General features: G+C 37.6%; 1 protein-coding gene and 1 long non-coding RNA gene across 7 annotated transcripts in view; one reads left to right on the top strand and one right to left on the bottom strand.

Annotated features, from left to right (window-relative positions):
- The window catches only part of LOC107220889 (ras-related protein Rab-32), a 34325-nt gene extending 13780 nt beyond the window's left edge, over positions 1-20545 (bottom strand). For 3 of the 6 annotated variants that reach the window (XM_046736717.1, XM_046736718.1, XM_046736719.1), the window contains exon 1: positions 52-907. In XM_046736717.1, coding sequence (XP_046592673.1) covers positions 52-382 — 331 coding nt within the window. In that variant the 5' untranslated portion in view covers positions 383-907. Of the gene's footprint in view, positions 1-51; positions 908-6494; positions 6655-20383 lie in introns of those variants that run through there. The other 3 variants (XM_046736721.1, XM_015659662.2, XM_046736720.1) reach the window with 3 other exon arrangements.
- LOC124293886 lies at positions 19441-19785 on the top strand. The gene is made up of 2 exons (XR_006903760.1): positions 19441-19485; positions 19686-19785. It is a non-coding gene; the product is annotated as an uncharacterized LOC124293886 (long non-coding RNA).
- Positions 20546-20752: the final 207 nt, after the last annotated feature.

Below are 20752 nucleotides of genomic sequence, written 5' to 3'. Positions count from 1 at the left end.
AGAGTGCGGCGGTGCAGTGAAGTTTTACCGTGTTACACAATTATCGATAACCTTTGGGACCGTCTTCGTCTCTGAGTGCGAGCTCCGGGAGCGAGGCGTCGGAGCCTCGGCCGAAAGTGCGATCCCCTGGTGATTTTTTCTTGATTTTGAAAAGACCCCCATCCTTCCGAAAGCTCTTTTTCAGGGCGCCAAAACGGCCGCGTTTCTTCTCATCCTTGCTCGCCACTGTATCCAGACTCGAGTTACTCTCCCCCGCGACGGCAACGCGATCCGTCGACGCTCGTTCCGGTTCCTCCTTTGGATCCTCTTCCTCGAGCGACGACCGGGCAATGACGGTGTCCACCGAGCTTTCGCCCTCGTTCGCGCTGTCGCCGTGATCCATCCTAAGAAACTGTCTCCGCAGACGGTGCTCGGCGTGCCTTTAATTTGTCGAATTTGGCTTCCTCGCGGAAACCCTAGAAACGGCCAAACTGGTCGATGCTTTCGACGCTCCGAGCCGCCGTTTCGGAGGACTCGGACTTTTTGTCGAATAAGCGACTAGGGTTTTACTCGCCAGTAGCAGATCATGGCTTGTTTTTATTTTTATTGTATTTCTTTTATCGCTGATACGATTTTTCTTTATAATTTCAGCCGAGACTGTTCGTTGGAAATCTTTCTCATCGGTGTGATATTTCTCCGAGATTCGTCAAGACCCGACCGTCGCCAGAGATTTTTATTTTTCTGGCTAACGTGAAGGGAATTCTGCAATTCTCCAACGATTCGCTGATGCGGTAAATGAAAAAGCACAATTATCGTTTCTTTGGGTCGTCGATTTCTATCTCATGTGCTTCTTTTTTCTTTTCCCAAACAATATTCGGGCAACCCGCAAGTATGTGGAGAACCAGAAAGTCACTGCTGAACTAGCAGACTCTTGTTATGCACTAAATGCGTTGACATAAAAATTTACAGACCAAGGGTCGCACGGGCGGGGATTCCCCCCCTCTCGTCGGTCTTACACTCTCGAACCTTCCTATATTTACGACGATACACGGTGTATCTTTACCTCTTTGCCCCACCCTGAAAACCACACCGCAAGTTACATCACTGCGTCTATACCTAGGAGGTTGTGCTCGAGAAACAGAGAACGGCCCGAGAAGCGATCCGGTGGCTCGGTTTGAGCGGGGGTAAAATTTTACGATGCGAATGGAAGTCACAGCGACGTAGGGATGATTATATGAGTATCTTTGAAACTGATTGAGGAGAATGCATTCAACATGGCAGCCATCGTTCGAAAAAATGTCAACGTCAAAATCGTCAAAATCTTGCAAATCTATGCTTGTTCCATTTTGATTTACGGGGAAAATTCAGCTCGCGGGCTTCATGATATTTGTCATTATTTTGAACTGAGGATGAGTCGCGCATGTTTGGGGGGGTGTTTAATTCTATAGCAGAGGATGAGAACACTTTTGATTAAATGTCTTAACGTTACTATGATTAAAAAAAAATAATATTGATAACCTGGTGATCAAACTAAAAAATTATAATTCACCTTGGAGAAAACAAAAAAAAAAAACATGACGTAAAAAATGTCGATGACGATTTTAGCGTATATATTCTTATGAGAGTTTCGAGAGAAATATTATTATCATTGGCTTTGGCGCTTCATTCTCAACAAGTCACATTTCTCGTCAATTTCCAATAAAAGAAATTGAACTTGAACAAATTGATTTCGTCGCACTTCTTAACAGCTCTTTGCAAATCTTTATTGGAGTGTCATTCGTGTAGGAACATCGTTAATTGTTCAAATGTCATTTAAATGTTTTATGGTGAAGATGAAGACGCGAGGCTGGAGTGATTATTTATTTGAAGTTGGTTGTACTTTTTTTTCTCTGATGAGAATATCATTGTGGAAGTTTGGAACAGTATGACATTTTTAATGCAAGCATTGAAACAATTAGGTTGAACTGATGAAATAAGAGATGCTCCTAACTACCACGTATTCTAAATTCAACACTGCGCATGATGGTAAAAATAATCTAGCACCATAATTCAATAACTTTAAGAGACTTACAGCGGGTGCAATTTGATGCTTTAAAGAAGATTAGCTGACTTTCATCACGCTGATCTTAATACCTTCGTGCGTGATTAAAATTACATACTTGTTTACCCAAAAGGATGTCAACATTGCGAGGAAAAATTTACTTAAACTTTATACACATTGTCAAGTGAATGGATATGCCTTATTTACGCATCATTTTTAGACTCACAAAGATTGTGACTCGAAATCCCAGAAACGAGAACGAAACCAATTGAGGTTAAAAGAAGAAACTTTCAGGTTCTCGTGGAAAGATTTAAAAAAAGTCTTGGAATTTTTTTTTACTAAAATGACAAGACAACGTAGTTCTTTACCAAAAAACCTATTTTTCGATTTAATGGCGTAATAAATATTTGGTCAAGAGATATCAAGTATTTGTAAAAGTTTCTAACTTCGCGCTAGTGAAGATCAAGCTCTCGTTTCAAAATAGGCTTCATTTATCAACAATTTGTAATAAAAAATAAATTGGCATCAACATCTGAGAGGTACACATGAATCGGGCTGGTTTTTCACTGTCAAATTATTCTCTGAAGCGTGTTTTTTCTCCATTCATTTCGAATAATAGATTTTGCAACGTGTCAAAGAATTGTCAGTTAACACGAATTCAAATTCTTTTTTGACAAATGGCTTATTATAGAAAAAAAATGGCCAACATAAAAAATCTTCGCTATCGCTAAAAATTTTAGAGAAAAAATAATTCAAACTACCATCGTTAACGATAAACGAATACTTTCGAATTTGAGCACACAAGATTCAAGATTCCCAAAATACACCATTTCGTGTAAATACTGGTTCGATAATCGATTTAAAATTAGAGAGGTGCATGAGATACAAGCATAAGGAAAGTGTTACGTGATTCTCCATGCCTGGCTGATTACGTTTTCTAGCGAATGGAAATACAAGGACAGGAAGGAGGTAATATGCAGGTTGCCATGTGAACAATGAATTATGATATAGAGAGATGATAAGTAAAAATGATTAAAACCAAGAAGACGTGTAGCTGACAAGTTGAACACGACGTATAAACTTGGGAATAATTTTGCTGTGCTAAAAGTTATAACAAAAGTAACTCTAAAACCACTTTTGTGCAAAATTTGATAGCTGAAATTTTCAACTTTTTCGCCCGTATAAAATCAACCAAACACAATGCGATGCTTCTGGTAAATTTCTACGAAAACGTGTGACGGTTGAACTGCTAATTGGTATATTTGCATAAACCGTAAACGAGAATCACAACGAATGATAGAAGTTCGTAAAGATCGATGACCGTGAGGCACAAAAATGGCTTGGTACTCTGTGCTGGATGAAGGAGCTGTCATGTTACAAGAAAACTGACCGTGGTCATGAGCCGGAAAATTATGCATTAGAATTTGATATTAGACGAGCAGTTTAGAAACAGTTACGTAATGAAATCATCGAGCATACTTATTGTTAGTATAACCGGTAGCGTATCGCAGCATCAGTGTCATGCTACGGGACATTTCAAATGAGATCATTCAAGCTGTTTTTCTGGTAGTTCTCGATTGTTCATAAGTTGGTGATTGAATTCTTACGCAATTCTTTCATCAGTTTTCATCATATTTTGAAGCAACAAATTACGCGAAGGTTATTTCGTCATGAGACACAAAAATGTGTCAGTTGCAATATTTATAGAACGGTATTTTTTCTTTTTTTTTCTACAATTACTACCTTGGGGTAAAGATTGATTTCGTATCAATATATTTCGTCAGAGGTTCGTTTTGAAGATTGGAGAACTGATTTATTGTAACTATATTTTATTCAAATTTGCGATAGTCAACGCGAAATATATTTCCAAACAAGTCGACCAATCAGATCAGGCACGGTAAAGTTTTTGTAAAATAAGTATTATCTTATATAAATTTATATTAAACAGATTATAAGAAACAGAGTGTGCGCGTGGGTTTCAAATTTGAACTTATATTAAAAACTTAAAAATTTGATTTCCTAAGTTCGCGTTTTATTTCCTTGCGAGTTGAACACGTGACAAAAGATTCGTGTAAAGTGTAAAACGACGACGAATATTTGACTCCATCAGAGTTCAAGATCAACGCGCATTTCGCGGATAGGCTTTATCTTTATAGGTTCATAAAAATTTGTATTGCCTAAACGGTTTCAGTTTCCATATTGCTCTTGTCAGGGTATTTATATAAGATATTGAGAAAACTATTAAAAATTTGCAAATTAAACAAAGTGACGAACCGATTGACCTATGGAACTTTTTATGTCAGCAGCTATTTTCGGACTGCAACGCTCAACCGATTCAAAGAAGACTCAGATGATATTAAAGAGCGTTTCAAGCCTTATTGGTCTGCGCAAAAAACAAAAAAAAAAAAAAAAAAAAAAAATTGAGAATACTCCAGACAATTGTAGTTGATAAAGAATCTACCAAGTTCCATTCGATTCTGAAAAGGTCAAGTCAGAACTCGCCAATCTTTTTTCGCCCCGATATCAAATATCTCACGAATGGATACCTATACATACGGCTTATTTCTGTTCACCTAATCAAAGATGACGTATATGTGTAGCTGGCGAAAATCCGCAAAATTCTGACGAGCTTAGTACGATCATAATTGAATTAACGTCGACCCGTGTAGGTCGCCGAAAACTTGACGCTCGATACTCGCCCGCGAATTATCACAATAAAATTGTGCGATTTCTTTTTTGTATGATAATAAAATATCGGCACGTGCGCTCCGTTGCAATTCCACAACGCTAAGCACATTTGTATCTGATGCAATAGCCGGACGTTTTACGAAATAATTCAGTATGTAATGTAAGCATTTCAATTCTCGATAAGAACCTGGGAAAACTTGAAATATTGAACGTGGTTAAGTTACAGAAGCGCGTGTAGCGTCCAAACTCATTTATGGTTTGAGACAATCGAAGCTTTAAATTTTCGCAACAGTTGCAAGAAAATATAGCAACACTGATCTTAATGAGAAAGAATAGTAACGGATAGGCTAGACTTTGTGGTAACCGGAAGTAAAAATTTCTCTCAGTGCAGGTGAAGAAGAGACCCTGAAAATTGAGTCCTCCCTTTATGCGCGGCTTCTCATCCGCGTTGCCTGAGGGATCGAATGACAGCGGAGAACAGTCCTAAGTCATCTCTCCGGCTTTCTGACCGTGTGTCGAAAACCTTGCGTGCAATAACTGTGTCCAAAATTTTATTTCGTGGGGAATTTTTTATTTCCAATTTAATGGCTGAACGGAGAACTTTTGGCAAAGTTTGCATGCCGATAAGAAGTATAAGTATTATTATTACAGACGAGGACCTTGCCGAGAATTACGGGACGCTTAATTGTGCGTATATTGCTGTGAGTGATATCAATATTACGGTTCGATTAAGACTGAGACGGGATTAAATAGAGCGTAAGATAGATAATAACAAAAATAATATGTATAAATTTCGAAGCATGAAGCAACGAAAATTAACGGCACTCGTCCTGCCAGACGAATGAATCATTCTTCCTTGTTTACATTGCATTTACTGCACTAATAAGCATAAATATAGTGCATGAGTGGCTTGATGTATAAAAAATTTGGTACTTGTAACAACATATCTTCATCTCAAACAAATGTTGAGCACCAGCATCGCTATGTTTTTCTTTCAAAGTATGTACCTACTCCGTTTGTTCTAATTTTTTGTCGTTAAAATATTTGGTTGTAAATTTGGTGTAAAACCACGCGGTCGTGATATGAAGTAATAAAAATCGGATACAAGAGTCAGAAAAAACTCACGATTTCGCGTGTGTAAAACAGCATAATTTCAAACTCTTGGGTAAGTTAGAATTAAAATGGGAAAAACAAGCTTAGGGAAGTTGTTCCGAATGTTATTGAGGTGTGCCCAAAACGTCGTACGAATAATTCGTGAAAATTAATTATTTTTTTTCCTGTAGCCACGTTTACTGTGCATGGGTCTTATCGCACATCATACGCGTTCCGAGTGACATGGTTCTGTATTCGCAACGGGTTTGAATCACAATCAGTGTGACATCGTACATTGACATTATTTTTAACGAGCACCATATACTTAAGTGATTAAAAAGTATACGAGACGAACCTAACTAATCTCTTACAGTCTTGCACAACCCGTGAAAAGTTAATGTCATATTTTTGAAGCGTTACTATAAATCAATTAATTATAAAATTACAGGGAAAACAATTTTTTTTTCTTTCTTTTTAATTATTTTTTACTTCAAGCGACAGATTATATCTAATAACGAAAACAAAAAGAGATAAGGTAAAAAAATCAAATAACCGTTCACCCCGCAGCTTTGATAGCATGTACAAGTGAGCAATTAATTATAAGAACGAGTTTTCCTCAAAGTGACGACGAATCGAACCATAAATATTCCCCAAGAGGATGTCGTTATTTATAAAAATTAAACATCGGACGTACCTTTCTCTGCCGCCTGGCGTCTTCCTGTTTACTGTTTTCACTGAAGTTCATGTTCAGGTCTAGATACAAATGGTTATTGTTGACAAGCTGCGGCGGAGGTTCCATCGGCGGAGGGTTAGCTTCCTTTTTGTGCCTCATACGTCTCTCGGTGCGTTCTTGCCTGGTACGTAGAACCAGCATCACGTTACGCCCTAGCATTTCCTCAATTTTGACAATTCTTAAAGACTGGTTTGGAAATTCGATCCTACGTTATCAGCGCGATTGCCGTGTTAATTATCGTTTAATAATTTCTTGAGCAGTGATTTAATACTTCTGGTACAAATTTTTTTTTAACGAATATTATGTCTACGATTATGATTACGATTATGATTATTATTATTATTATTATTGTTGTTGTTGTTGTTGTCGTCGTGTTCGTCTTATACTTTCTCTCACATCTAGGGCATGGAAGCCATTTTCGACACACCGATCGCGAGTCAGGACTTGCAAGCAAGTAAAGGAATTCGAGAACAGTTTCTTCAGTTTATCGGCTCTTAAGCACGATCAATAAAATTTCAGCATATAACAGCGTTCGACAATTTCAAGATTCCATTTCATGACTGCCTGGACGCGTGTTCACCGATTACGGTAGAATTTTCATAGAAAGGTGATTTGTTCAACAAGTCGATACTTGTCTTTATCGGTACTACGTTCACTTTGCCCAAGGTATCGAGCGTGTACCGAGTGAATATTTGGCAACAATATACACTCCTCGTGAAATTCACTAAATCAAGCTTCCGTCCCGTCTCGTCACTGTAGTTTCGGAGCACAAACGTAAAACTGTAGTAGCTCCCTTTCTTCCAACCTCGCGAGGATTTGGAAACTTGTTAGGAAAAAGCCAACGTCGATCCGACAGATGTGAACAGTTTCGAATCACTCGATGCTCTTCTCGGTATAAGAGTTGTTGCGTTTTTACCGTATACCCGTTGTTGCGGATGAATGGATAGGTGGGTGGGTGACGATTGCTTTATTTACTATCTTTCTCGCGGTTTTGGCGCCACGCGATTTGAGGACACGAAATTCTCACAGAATCTGGTAGAATGTGGTTTGACGGTGCAAAGTCCTCGTATATATTGGTCGGCCGGCTCCGTTATCGCAAGTTCTTTATCGACATGGAAAAATTGAGGCGCCAGCCACGCACCCGCTTCTTCCCCCTATGGTGCACGCCGCCAAGAGAGCCGAAGATGACTCGAAGCCGCGAGCAGAAGGGTCGACTCGGAGTGTCAGTTTGACGTCAGAGTGTCGCATCGCTCGACTCGGGACGCCGTGCGACAAAAACTGCATTTTATATACCGATTAATTAACAGTGACGCTCGACTGTTATATCGAATGGCCAAGAGTGGGCGAGAAGTTCAATGCACCAACTCGGCTTTGTAATACGTATGTTATAACGTGTTACACGCCGTTTACTGGAAAGCTCGTGTTTACATCTTCTCGCGCTCTCTGGTTTTGTGTACATCGTGTTTTTCCCATTTTTTATTACGAGTTTTCATTCAACTCGCGTACAGTCACGTCCCCTTCTTAACGCATGGCAATAACTACAAGGGAGACGAATGGCGCAAGCTGAATCTGACGACTGCGCGAACCTTCTCTAGAGTGCACTGCAATTTCGGAGTGTAGTCTGACGTCTATTTTTTTATTTCCAAATTTTTTGCACCGACGGAGCTTTATACGGTGAAACTTGGCAGATTGAGCGGTCTACTACGCATGCGCGATCTTTCTTTGTCTTTTCATACACGCTGACCACCTTATAGCTTTAGTTGTCAAACTTGGTTTGCGGAGGTTACGCTTGTGATGAAATATTTCCTTGCTCGAATAAATCTCGAATGCGTAGTTGATTCAGTGATTCGACAATGCTTGGAGCACTTCTTTTGCCAACTTACCGATGACCGACAACCACCGCGAGTCAATATGACGCACAATTTCGTTTGTCGGCTTAACCCATGGAAAAGTTAATCCATAAATTGAGGTGGAAGCTCTGCCATTTACAATTAGTTGCATTAACCGAAAAAGTGGGATCTACGGTATTGTCGAAGATATTCAATGTTCTCAAATTGTAAACCATTATTGCACGTATTTCGTCTGATTTTCATTTACAGTTATTCAAATCTACGACCGTGAAATCACGGTTGTTTTATCACGACAGTCATCTAAGAGAGACACGGTATGATTTTCGAATCGTAACAAGTCGAAACGTAACGCATACAGCTGAATTTGCCGATTACGTAATCGGTACGATATAACACGATATGCCGCATAACACGCCTATAATAAAAGTCTGCAGAGTCTACCGATTTGGGGCGACAAGTACGTGACAATGAATTGAGTAATCCGACTCAGGAGTCAGGATTCGGGTGGATGGTTTGTAATTTCATCGGGCCTGCGCCAAAATATGACACACCAGGAATGCCAACTCGAATTGAGGCGCAATCGTCCAATAAGAGCGTCAATTGTTCCGACAACAACAAAAGCGTTGTTATTGTCATGTAAATCTTGTTAGACACTCGCATCTCACAAAGTGTACATTGCACAAATGTCGCAAATATGATATACGAGGTTTAGCGATTCGTATAGGTTTACAATATTATCAAGCTCGTGTAAGCTCGTAACTTGTTTATCTTGAAAACAAAAATCTAACGAACAACTATGTCTCGACTGAATTATATCGACGGAAATATTAAATTTTTTATTAAGAGCATAAAGAAGTACAATCATAGTCTTTTCTCACATGCCGACAATCAAATCGACACGTGATTCCAGATCTTACTTACTTACTTATTTTTTTCCTGTGAACTCATTTTGTACTATACATACAAGTTTGCTACAGAAATAATCAAGAAAGAGTTCGCATTAAGCTCCTTGACATAACATCCTCTGACACGTGAATTGAATTCGCAAGACATTTGTGACGAATTCACATTACAGTGAAAATTTATTTACAAAGAATTCAATTTGATTTTGTGAAGAATTCATTGTTTATTCCTTGATAATTATAATCGGCGAGAAGTTTCTGTGTATATATTATGAAATCTTTCCGTTTACACCGAGAGTGTTAATAAGATTATTAGTTAATTGTTCAACAATGTTTCTTAAATGGTATTATTCTTGTAATATATTAAGCATGCAATTGAAGTAGAATTATCCTAGTTATTGTTGGGAAGCGAGCGGGGGATTAAAGTCCATCTTTTCCTAAACATACGACGCCGAATATTTCCTAAATGACTTGAGTCAAATCGTATCCTATACACCAGGGTTTTCGGTGGTCTCAATTAGATTACCACTAATTGCAGGGATATTGCATTTTGCGGGATTATTTTCGTACAAAGCCTAGAAAGTTTTCGTATGATTTTTTGTCAGTCAGAGATGTGTAAGGCCGAATAATAAACGAAATTAGTAAAATTATACACGGTCAGTAAAGACTCAACTATGATACTATTTTATTTTCAAGGTGAATCATCGGTTCCACCATGCTTCGGAAGAGAGTATTCCACGTCCAAAATACGAGTTCAGTCGAATTTTCTTGGCATAGAAAGGATAAGATCGCACGAATAAAGAGCGCGTCAAGCAACGAAATGGTAAAAATTTATAAAGAATAATGCGTTTAACTTACAGGTAAAAATTGAGTACTCGAGGTTCAAGGATGGTATATTCGTCTTTGAATTTACAGCGATTCCTGTTATTATTTATAATCATATTGAAAAAGAAAATCTTAATCGATACTTATAGAAAGTTGAGTTTTTCTTTCAATTACAGAACTCAACTATTCTGCCAAATCGTCAACTGGTGACTAGGAAAACCCATTTCAAAATCATTAAATTATCAATAAACATAACTTGAATGTGAATAATGTCATTGATTACAGTTCGTAACGTTATTCATTTTTTTATTATGATAATCTTATTCAAAGTAGAAATGTGTAAAGAGACAATCAAATGCATCGATCGATGTGGTTCGAATCGTAAGCGTAGCCGAAATTTTAGTTTGAAAATTAATTACACAAAAATTGAAAACCATGCGATGAGGTTCATCACGGTGTTTAATCATGTCAGGCTACGGATTAATTTCCCGTCACTTTTCTTTGTCACACTTTACAGCCTCCCCGACTGTTATCAGCGCAAGTGCAATGAACTAAAAATCCTAGAAATTACAAGGGAGTCCGTGACTCAATTCGTTGTCTACGCGACGTGTCGCATCCCGCGCAAGAACATTAAATACATAACCACGTGTCGTTGTGCCTCTACATCTATCTTCTTTACTTCTCTGGTGTACATTACGCAAAAGATAAACTAAAAAGTTCCACTTCTTTGTCCATAAAGTTTATAAAGTTGATTCGGTTTTGACGGATGACACACAGTTCGGAACGATCTGAGACACACCGGCACTGATGGTCTCCGAAAGAACGAATGAAGCAATCCGTAAAATACGGAGAGTATTTTTGTGTTGTTCATTCTGCATGGCCGGAAACTACGATTCGAATTTATGTGCTGTATTTTTCGAAAAGCTTCAATTCTCGTCGCGCAAGTCTAAGACCTTGTTCAGTTCCACGACGCTATAATTTTCTGGAACGAAGTGATGGATTTTCAAGACGAACAGAATTCGAGGCGCAATTGTTGAAGGTACGATCAGAAGAAAAGACGATATCTTCCGTTACGCGTTGAAAAATGGATGGATGAAGGTTCGTGCAAGATTTTACCGAAGACGTAATTACAGGATAATGAGTGAAACGGAAAAATACCTTGGAATCGAGTCTATTCGTCATTATTTGCCTGGGTACTTTATTGTTGATTACCGTGGGCTGTGAAAAGTTGTAATATACCAATTGCTCATATTTTTTTTTATCAAAGATAACGTTCACATGCTTCAATTCTCGGAACATGATTTATAAACGTTCGTAAGTAGCTTTCCGGCGATTTACGATACTCGTTTAACGAATAAGATATTCATTTTTGTAAACGAAAAATACACATTTTTTGCATGTGGAAAATTATATATCTCGTAACATTTTGAGAATGAAAAAACGGGCCAAATTCGCGTGCGCACTGATCTAGCTACCTATATATATATACATTGACCATGTGCAGTCTGCTTTCTAAAAACGCTTATTTAGGTATTTGGAGATTGTGGAATAATGCGAATTGATGATATCGCTTTTAAAGGGTATAAAAAAAATGTTAAGCCCACAAAAAAATTCAAATTATACGTTGCTAAAATTATACAAGAAGAAGATTAAAGTACAAAGTGATTAATAAGTAACTAGCAGCTGTTAATTAGCCAGCAATATAATTAACGAGCGTTCGCACCATTTCTTATCCACATGCACCGCACCTACACTCAGGCATGGCATGTTTATTTTTACGTCAATTCGTAATGCATACGGGTCATACGCAGGATAAATAGATAATAATTTGAAGTTCATCATTATTATCACCAACATGCCAAAGCTATATGCAAATCGAATGTCACATAACCAAAGATCATAATTTTTAAACACGCGTATGCAGCAGAAAATTCACTTGCAATTATTTGTCATAATGGCATATTCATTCTCCGATAGAATAGAATAACAATGCAAGTGAGAATCCTGTTCGAATTTATTATGTTTAAACAGATTTTCGCAAGTCCAATAGAAAAAGCATTTGGATTACCATGATTTTATTGATCACAGTCGAGCATTTGAATATTTTCGAGAGCTCTATTGTAGAAAATCAAACACAAAACGACCCTTCGAATTAGAAGCTTCATGAGCTTTGCATTTTTATTATACTTGAAACATGTAATAAAGTGTTATTTCATCTACCCTATGTTTAGCGAATGAAATACGACATTTGCGCTCTAAAAACCTGCTGAGATGTTAAAACAATCGTATATAAAGTATACAGTTAAATCAATTGCAGTTACCAATCGCCGTAGCATAAAAAAATAAAATAAAAATCTTCAACATGCCTCAGCTGCCAACGATTTATACTCATTTTATAGTACACTACTATTTTTTCAGTACGTCAATTTACTCTGAAGTGTTTAAATTTTTATACTGTCAAGAACACGGAAGCACGTGAAAATGAGTTGAAAATTTTTGATAAAAAAACATTTGACATAGGTACGTGATTGAAGATTTTCTTGGACTCCGTAGACGTCCTAAAAATTTCTAGACACATCAAATTCGTGTGTTTGTCAATTGCTCTTACATGTAATATAAACTTCGTATAATAAATCACTGTAACGAAGAAGTGCCACCCGCGTGAAAATAAGGGAAAATACATTGCTTGTTTGGTTACAATTAATGTAGCATGTCAAAGATAAATCGTTGAAGATTGATCGAATATTCTAGCATCAAGTCGGTTGAGGCAAACTATTATTTGTTCTGGCGGCCGGCCAAACGAATCCACTCTGACCGTATCACTCGTGAGAAATAACATCGGTTCCAACATATTCCAATGAATAATTGCCGCATTTGTTTTTCGTCTAAGATTCGGACAGTCGGCAGCAAGAAGCGTTCTTTAGTTATGTTTTTAAACTTCGCGGACATTTTTTCACGAACGATAAAAATTTCAAGCCAGTCTTACAACGCGATGACCCAATCCTGATGTATACGTGTTCTTATCGGAGTAAATTGAGCGAATCTAGGTCACCTAATTGCCAAAGTATATACGTACAGGGGAGTTGAGACATGGCCTCTGAAAAATGAAATATCTTTCGGAGGTTAGTTCATCCTCGAAAAAATAATCGTCGACGTTAATAGAAATTCTTACAAGATTATTCCAGTGGAAACGAAGATACGCGACTTCACGGAAGATTAGCGTCGCAAATAATACGAAACAAATCGCCGAATACTCGTAGGTCAAGCTTTTGTCAATTATATGTGAAAATTGTTGAATTGCGTTCCTGATAGAACTCCGAACGCGCTGGCAAGATAAAACTGGGAGTTATAAATTAAAGTCTCGCTAAGCGAGGAGTTTCAATTTTTATCCTTCAAATGCCTCGCACCGACCAAACTTATCATTTTCAACATCACTTTCCTTCAAAGTGGGTCGTAAAATTGCGTATAGAAATATCGGGCCGTTGCTTAATTCGAGTGAAATAATAAGCGGTAAGTCAAAGTTTACGATCGAAAGGTGTCTGAAATAAAATACTTTCACAAAGTCTCGTGATGAAAGAACAATTACTGCAATTCTACACACGGACGGGTTTTGGATACGTGCAATTGAATTAACCTTGAATTTACCTTGTCATGCTTTCCAACGGTAATTGTGTTTGTAAATAGCACTTGAAAATATTCAACAATACATTCTGTCTCTTTACATTTAAAACATATTTCTGATTCAAATTGTCTTTTTTATGCTGTCGCGAATTTCTAGTTACTTTTAATAATAATTGAGCCTTTCCGCGTGAAATTCGGTAAAACTATTGTCTACGGGCAGAAAGCGGGATTTGAGAAAAAGGTATCAAATAAAAAAATAAACAATCCTGTCAAAACTCGACATTTTTTGCTGATATAATTTTTAATTCGGATTACTAGTTAAACCAATAATTAATAAAAATTGCATTTTTTTCATGGCGACCAAATTTCATATTTTTTAAAACAAGCGACAACGTCGTTTAATATTTGAGGTCACAGTTGACAAATTAAACACTTTGCACAATCGAACACTTTATTGCGCACAGAGTGTCTGAAGTTCGGAATATATTTACATCAACCTGAACTATATACATATATATATAAATATTTTTCTTAGGACGCCTCGCCCACTCGCCGCTATTGTTTAATTATTTACGATTAAAGTTTTATACTCCACGTGTGAACTCTTAGAATATTCGGATTAACTTTAAAAAAGACGTACTGTTATTTTTGTTGAAGAATATTAATCGAAATAATGTATACTGGTGAAATGATTTTGATGAGGAAAATTATTATAAATTTATGATTCGTTCTTGAATGGTTATTGTTTGCCATTAGATGTGCCAAAACTAACCATCACAAATTAATTGTATCGTGTATTGAAATAAATCATCTGAAAAAGTATCAGATATACCCATACATGTAACGAGCAAGTGTAACATATTTATAAAAAGTGATCATAATCGAGTTATGAAATATAAACACTCGTGATTATTTTGGAGGACTAGCAATTTAATGGGCACAAAAAAGCCTTCGTGTATCAATTCGACAGTGCTTCGCTTTAATTAGCGAATCACATCAAAGAGCAATTAGAGCTCGAGAGTGAGAACAGAGGTCAAGAGTGCGCCGTGTCAATGAACGTCGCCATCTATACCAGAATTTTTAGAGACATTCATGAATTAAAATCGTATAATCGAGTGACACAAATAACCAGTTATAACTTACGAGGCGCATTATCGCATCATTACACAGATCGAGAACAGCGTATATATTTCAATAAAACGAATGGCGTCTTATTACGCGGTAAATGTGCAATCTGTTAGAAAACACATGAGGCGTTCCATGACACTTCGGTTACATCAAAAATTAATATACCCGAAACTTTTTGCCAGAATCAGGTTATGCAAATAGCGCTTTCCGCAGGTTGAAACGAATACCCGATTTTCCTGACCCCTCTTGATTATTTTACCACATTACACAATTCAAGCATCTATTGAAGGGATTTGCTGTGAAATTTTGACATTGTTCCGATGAATAAAAACGTGCGGTATTTAATATTTATGTATGATTTTAATGGATTGTTACGAGCACTTTTATTTTTGAATTGCTATTAAAAAACTGTAATTTATTAATAACCGTCATACTAAAAACGTCACAATGACAAAAAAGCTTATATAACGTCAATTGACTGATTCTTTCAAGCGAGCATGAATGTTTTTTCAACTGTCAGTGCTAAAATAGTATTCCTGTTTTTACAACATAATACAAACGTAATCTAATACAAGCGAATATTTTCCAATTGATTAATACAAGTGGACAATGAGGAAAAAATCCGAACAAGTTCCCTTTTGTGTTTGAACAAAATTTCATCTTAGAAGTTCAACGCAATATTTTCCTTCTCTTTATTGTATGTTCCTATTTCAGAATTTAAAGACTATTAGAATCCGTTCAATGTCTTACTTCATTGAAGTCAATAGGCATTATCGGTTGTGAATCATCAGAAGAGGAATGATAAGTTAATCAACAGGTAATGGAATTACGGATGTATCAGACGTACAGTCTAAACGTGAAAGTATAGAAAGAGAGAAACGTCACATCGGAGGTTCAGAGGCTGCAATTACAGTCAACGAAGTTGAATTTGATTTAAAAAAAATATCTCCCGAATAAAAATAATTAAACTCAAATATTTTGACGGTGAAAAAAAGCCCAGCTGTGCGATAATTTTCAATAACAAAAAGGTACCGTTCATCAAATTTTTACGAATTATAAGTGATTTTGTTCGTAAAACAAAACTCCGCTGTGTATTTGATTGAAAATACTTTTTTCCCGTAAGTCCCCTGGTCATTTATTATGAAAACATTAAATTATTGTTGATAAATCTGTGCTTCGTTATACGAAGCACATTAACTTTGTTCGAAATTCATTTCAGTTGATTCATCGAGTATCCAGTTACAAATCAAACGATTCATTTCGTACTCAAAGTACTTAATCGTTTCTCCGACGGTACAAAAAAGCATCAAAGTACCTACTAAAAACTTCTCATTTTTGTGTTAAAAAAAAAAAAAAAAAAAAAAAAGTTGCGAACCACACTTTTTGTTATACAAAGTGTCGTGTGCACAAAGGAGGCAAAGTCCTTATCTTGCAATACTCCTCTTCGGCTCGCGGACAATTTGCATTTTGGTAAATCCGTCTCTGTGTCGCGCAAAGTATAATCTCTGGCCCTGACACTGATATTGCCAGGCGATAAGTGACTTTGTAAAAATTATTGTAATATAATTGAGAGCCCATTTGGATGGAGATGGGTCGAATACTGCGCCTATCTTTGACGACACGCCGTTGCGACTCTTAACAGACAGTCAGCCTACACCTTGTGTCTCATTCAGCCACATGCGTAGAATGCCTCAAGTTCAGAAGCATTGTCGACTTGGTTACACGGTGTAGTACAATGCAGGTGAATTTTTACTCGTACAGTACCGTCTGAATGAAAATTTTACACGTGTTTCAGCTCGTTCCCAGGTGTTGCCACATGCGTAATCGAAGAGAATACAAATCAAATATCGATACGCGATAAATAACGATTGCACCAGCCCTCGGATTTCTTTTCCATCACATGCGTGTTAACTCTCACTGTATTAAACTATGCGCCCTGCGACCAATTGTACTTCCGATTAATTGTTTTTAACGCTGTAGCCACATTTTATTTGGTTTCTCTCAAATCTGGAATTGCCAATTAAATTGGCTACATGTGTTTTTTTTTTTTTGAACTTCTTCACTTTGTTTGTGGATAGTTTTTGAACGGGTTACAATAAAACTCGTAAGCTATTTTCCCCGCCAAAATTGTAGTACTTTTTATTTATACATAATATACAAGTGTTTGAAGGATTATGACATTGATGACTGCAACTATAAATCAGCGTCTTTAATTTACAGATTTTATCACTTTTGAAGAATTAATGTGTTCTAAAAATCGGGAAAATGGTGTGATTGTGTTACAAGTATAATAATACCAACATTATTTTGAATAAAAAAATTCTTGTAAACACTCTGATATGGTATTGATGCAGTACATATTATACCGTGGTGAATATGATGCACCTTGATGCGTAGTAAATAGTCTGGATTACTGTAATTAGGTGGGTAGGTACTGTGCAGTTCTCGTAACTGAACAAAGTATTGAATGTACCTCAAGGGACCATAGTTCATTCATTCAAAGCAAACTATTACGAGCGTACATTTTTCGCAGTGGATGTCGTGACATTGAATAATTCAACCTTATTATGGATATTTCAGACCTACATAAGTGCACATATTACTCATAACCGCAGTTGTACAGGCTTAAGGATGTATCAGCAGTACAGTTCAGGATAAAATTAATCAATCAAGAAAATGATTTGACGGTCTAAAAGCGAAAACTAAAAGCACTATTTTGATGTCGTAAAAAAGAAAGCTAAAATTTAGACTATTTTTGTAGATATTTTTGGTTCTTTTTGTTGCCAAATCATGGTAAGTGGCGCTTAATGTTTAACGAAATAGCCCAGATAATCCCTTTTTATGCATAAAATCAAATTAAATCGTAGTCTTCATTGCCTGAAAATATTGTTACATCTCATATTGGAAAAAAGTTCCTCACGTATGCATACAATCATTGCATCAGTCCGAGATCCATATACATTTTTGATCATCTTCGAATATAAATGTCTTTTCCGAATTCTATGATGAGAAAATAATGTTGCACCGTCGAGATTCGAGGGATGAGATGATTCGATCAGTAGCGGTAGGAATGTTACATGGTTTGTAAGAGTATGCGACAATCGTTCTTTATCAACCGCATTAAAAGTCACTTATTCTCATTATTATCGGAGCCTATTATGCATTGTTACCCTGAAAAAGTTGCAGCAGTAGCGATTCTACATGATATGCCAAACGAAAAGGTTAACTAAAGAAAATCTTTTCTCTACACAAAAATTATGCCAAAAAATATTCCGATAATTGAATTAGAACCAATTAAGGGCATATATTTTACATCGGTATTCTCGCATGAAATATAAAAGTTTTTAGACAATTCTGTTCATGGTAGGATAAGGAATTGCGCTATCTAAGGCATTTTCATTTCGATGTGACAGTAAAAATAAGTGTGACATCTTACTCGGTGTCGGTATCGACTGACTACAGAATCCTCTTAACTATTCAGATTCTCTCATTCGGATAGCAATTTTAACGATTGAAAACTAAATAAGATTATTGGCATTGATAATCTACATCAATAGATATGCTGAATTTAGAGGCAAGCGGTTTGATGGATTGCGTATTCTAATCTCACAAAATGCAAATAAAAGGATAAAAGTATGGCAAATATATCGGCGCTGAATCATCGGAAGATTATCCTTGTCACACGACTTGTAGAGAATTAATTTTATATCTCATAGCAACAGAAGGATCGATTAATTTTTGGCTTAAAAAAATGATGCACTGCGTATACAATAATCTGTAATCGTGATATTTAGTCTAGATTGAAAAAATCTTAAATTTTTACAACTTCCACAGGCATGCATTGTTCGAATGAAATTCTCCTCGATTAACTTTAGTCACAGCTTCTGAACCTCGGTTGAACCATTCGGTTGTTCCGCCGCCTACTTTCGTACTTGTCTCGACTGTACGCACGACACATCTTTATTGCTAATTAACATATCGAGTAGTATAATAACACATATAGTTTGTCGCACTTCATACGCATGTGTCACCCACGCCGTCAATCCGCGAATGGGTGATCCAAGAGAGTTCCTCATTATACAAGGTTATAACGACGAGTTACGAGGTAGTGGGTATATTAATAGCCGCGATTGAGAAAACAATCCAGGACAAACAACTTTCTTATTCATATAGGTATACCTCAGTTCAGCCTGTTCCGTACCTTGCAACTAAACCTACTACCGCGAATCGGCGCCTTCCGATCCCCTGCGACTCGAGTAATTAGAAATGGTTCGGTGTGTTGAAACGATGATTCGTTTACCTACTCATATCGATAATTACACGATACTTCACACACATGTACACACGCTGCAATCATGCCAATGAAACGTGCAGACTTATTTGGAAGTCAATTATATCGATAATAGGCGTCCGGTTAAGTGGATCGATCAAACGACGCATCGCATCATCTTTACCGATCTGCGGTGGATAGTAATTCTTTCGGCTCGATAAAACCTCAATTATATCAACGCCACGATTACTACGTATTTTTCTCAGCGTACGTATTACACGCAGATACGCGTGAAATGGTTGACACGAGGCAACGGTGACAGTCTCAGGGAGACAACGGAGATAACAGTTGGCGCGGTGAGTCAATTCAGCGATCTACCTACCTGCAACCTTTACTCGCATTTTACGTAACAATTTAACAATCGTATCTCGTTGAAGCGAGCGATGCTCGACGGCATTTGCGTAAAGAGAACACGGCAGGGTAATTTTTCTACCTGCTTCGAACGTCGACGACGAGTTACTTTGCTTAATCGATCGTTTCATTTTTCAAATTCCAGGTGCGAGTGGATTCGACGGAGTGTATCGAACCGGAACGCGTCTCCGTAGCCTTTTACTTTCACGAATAAAACCGACAACGATTTTCTACGAAGGTCACGACCAAGGACGAAAAAATACGACGGACATCGTAGTAAATCCGCACGTGCCAAAAAATCGATGACACTGTCATAGTGATCGTGAGAGAAATGACTACTTGACGTTTTAACCAGAGGAACGAAACTTTCCAGAATCGAAATATCCTGCTGAATATTTCCAACATTTGATAAATGCAACGAGGCGCGAATCCAACGTTGCTTCCATCACGTCGGAATATTTCAGAAACAATATTGTTTTCACACGATTAGATAAGACAGACGAGCATAGAACGCTATCTACACCTCGGTGCGCATGCAACAAATCATGTATTTTCAAAACGGCGTCAATTTTTCATTCAACGAATTCACGCGGCTCACGAAATATCTCGACGCCGTTTGAAATCCGAGTTTCAAGTGTTGACGCATAGACGTGCATTCGCACAATTGTAAGCACGTGTTCGGGCGCGTACGGCACAACGCGCTAAGAGGACGGGACCTCGTTGAGAAAATGAGAACCTCTCTGTAGTCTGCTAGACTTTCAAAAACAGCGCGCGAATCGAGCGTCGGGGCAAATTTAACTGCAAGCGAACGGCCATTGGCCGTGCTAGCGATGCGTTACTCACCATTTGTTGACCGGAACTATCGCTGCGTGTTTCCTCTGTTCCCCGGACAAAATCTGCCTCGTATCGTTGCTTTTTTGTCACAGAAAAACGCGAGCGTCTCACGGTCGATCTGACCACAGCTGAGCCCATTCGGCCATCTTGTTTGCCGCGGTACTTGTCGTAAGACGGGCTGTAAGATGACGCGATTACGCACCGCCGGCAGGCTCTAGCTACGAAACCCGGCTTGCGCAACGCGCGCTCAATTTAGTTTCCGATGTGTCCGCAACAATCGATCACCGCTGCTAGAGCGCCTGTATAATAAATAAATTAAACATTCTCTCCGAACTCTTTGTCACTTTTTCTCGACCCGAGCATGGAATTCTTGGAAAG

Source organism: Neodiprion lecontei, chromosome 4, assembly GCF_021901455.1.
Source record: "Neodiprion lecontei isolate iyNeoLeco1 chromosome 4, iyNeoLeco1.1, whole genome shotgun sequence".
NCBI classification, from domain to species: domain Eukaryota; kingdom Metazoa; phylum Arthropoda; class Insecta; order Hymenoptera; family Diprionidae; genus Neodiprion; species Neodiprion lecontei.
This window is presented reverse-complemented; position numbering and strand designations above follow the sequence as displayed.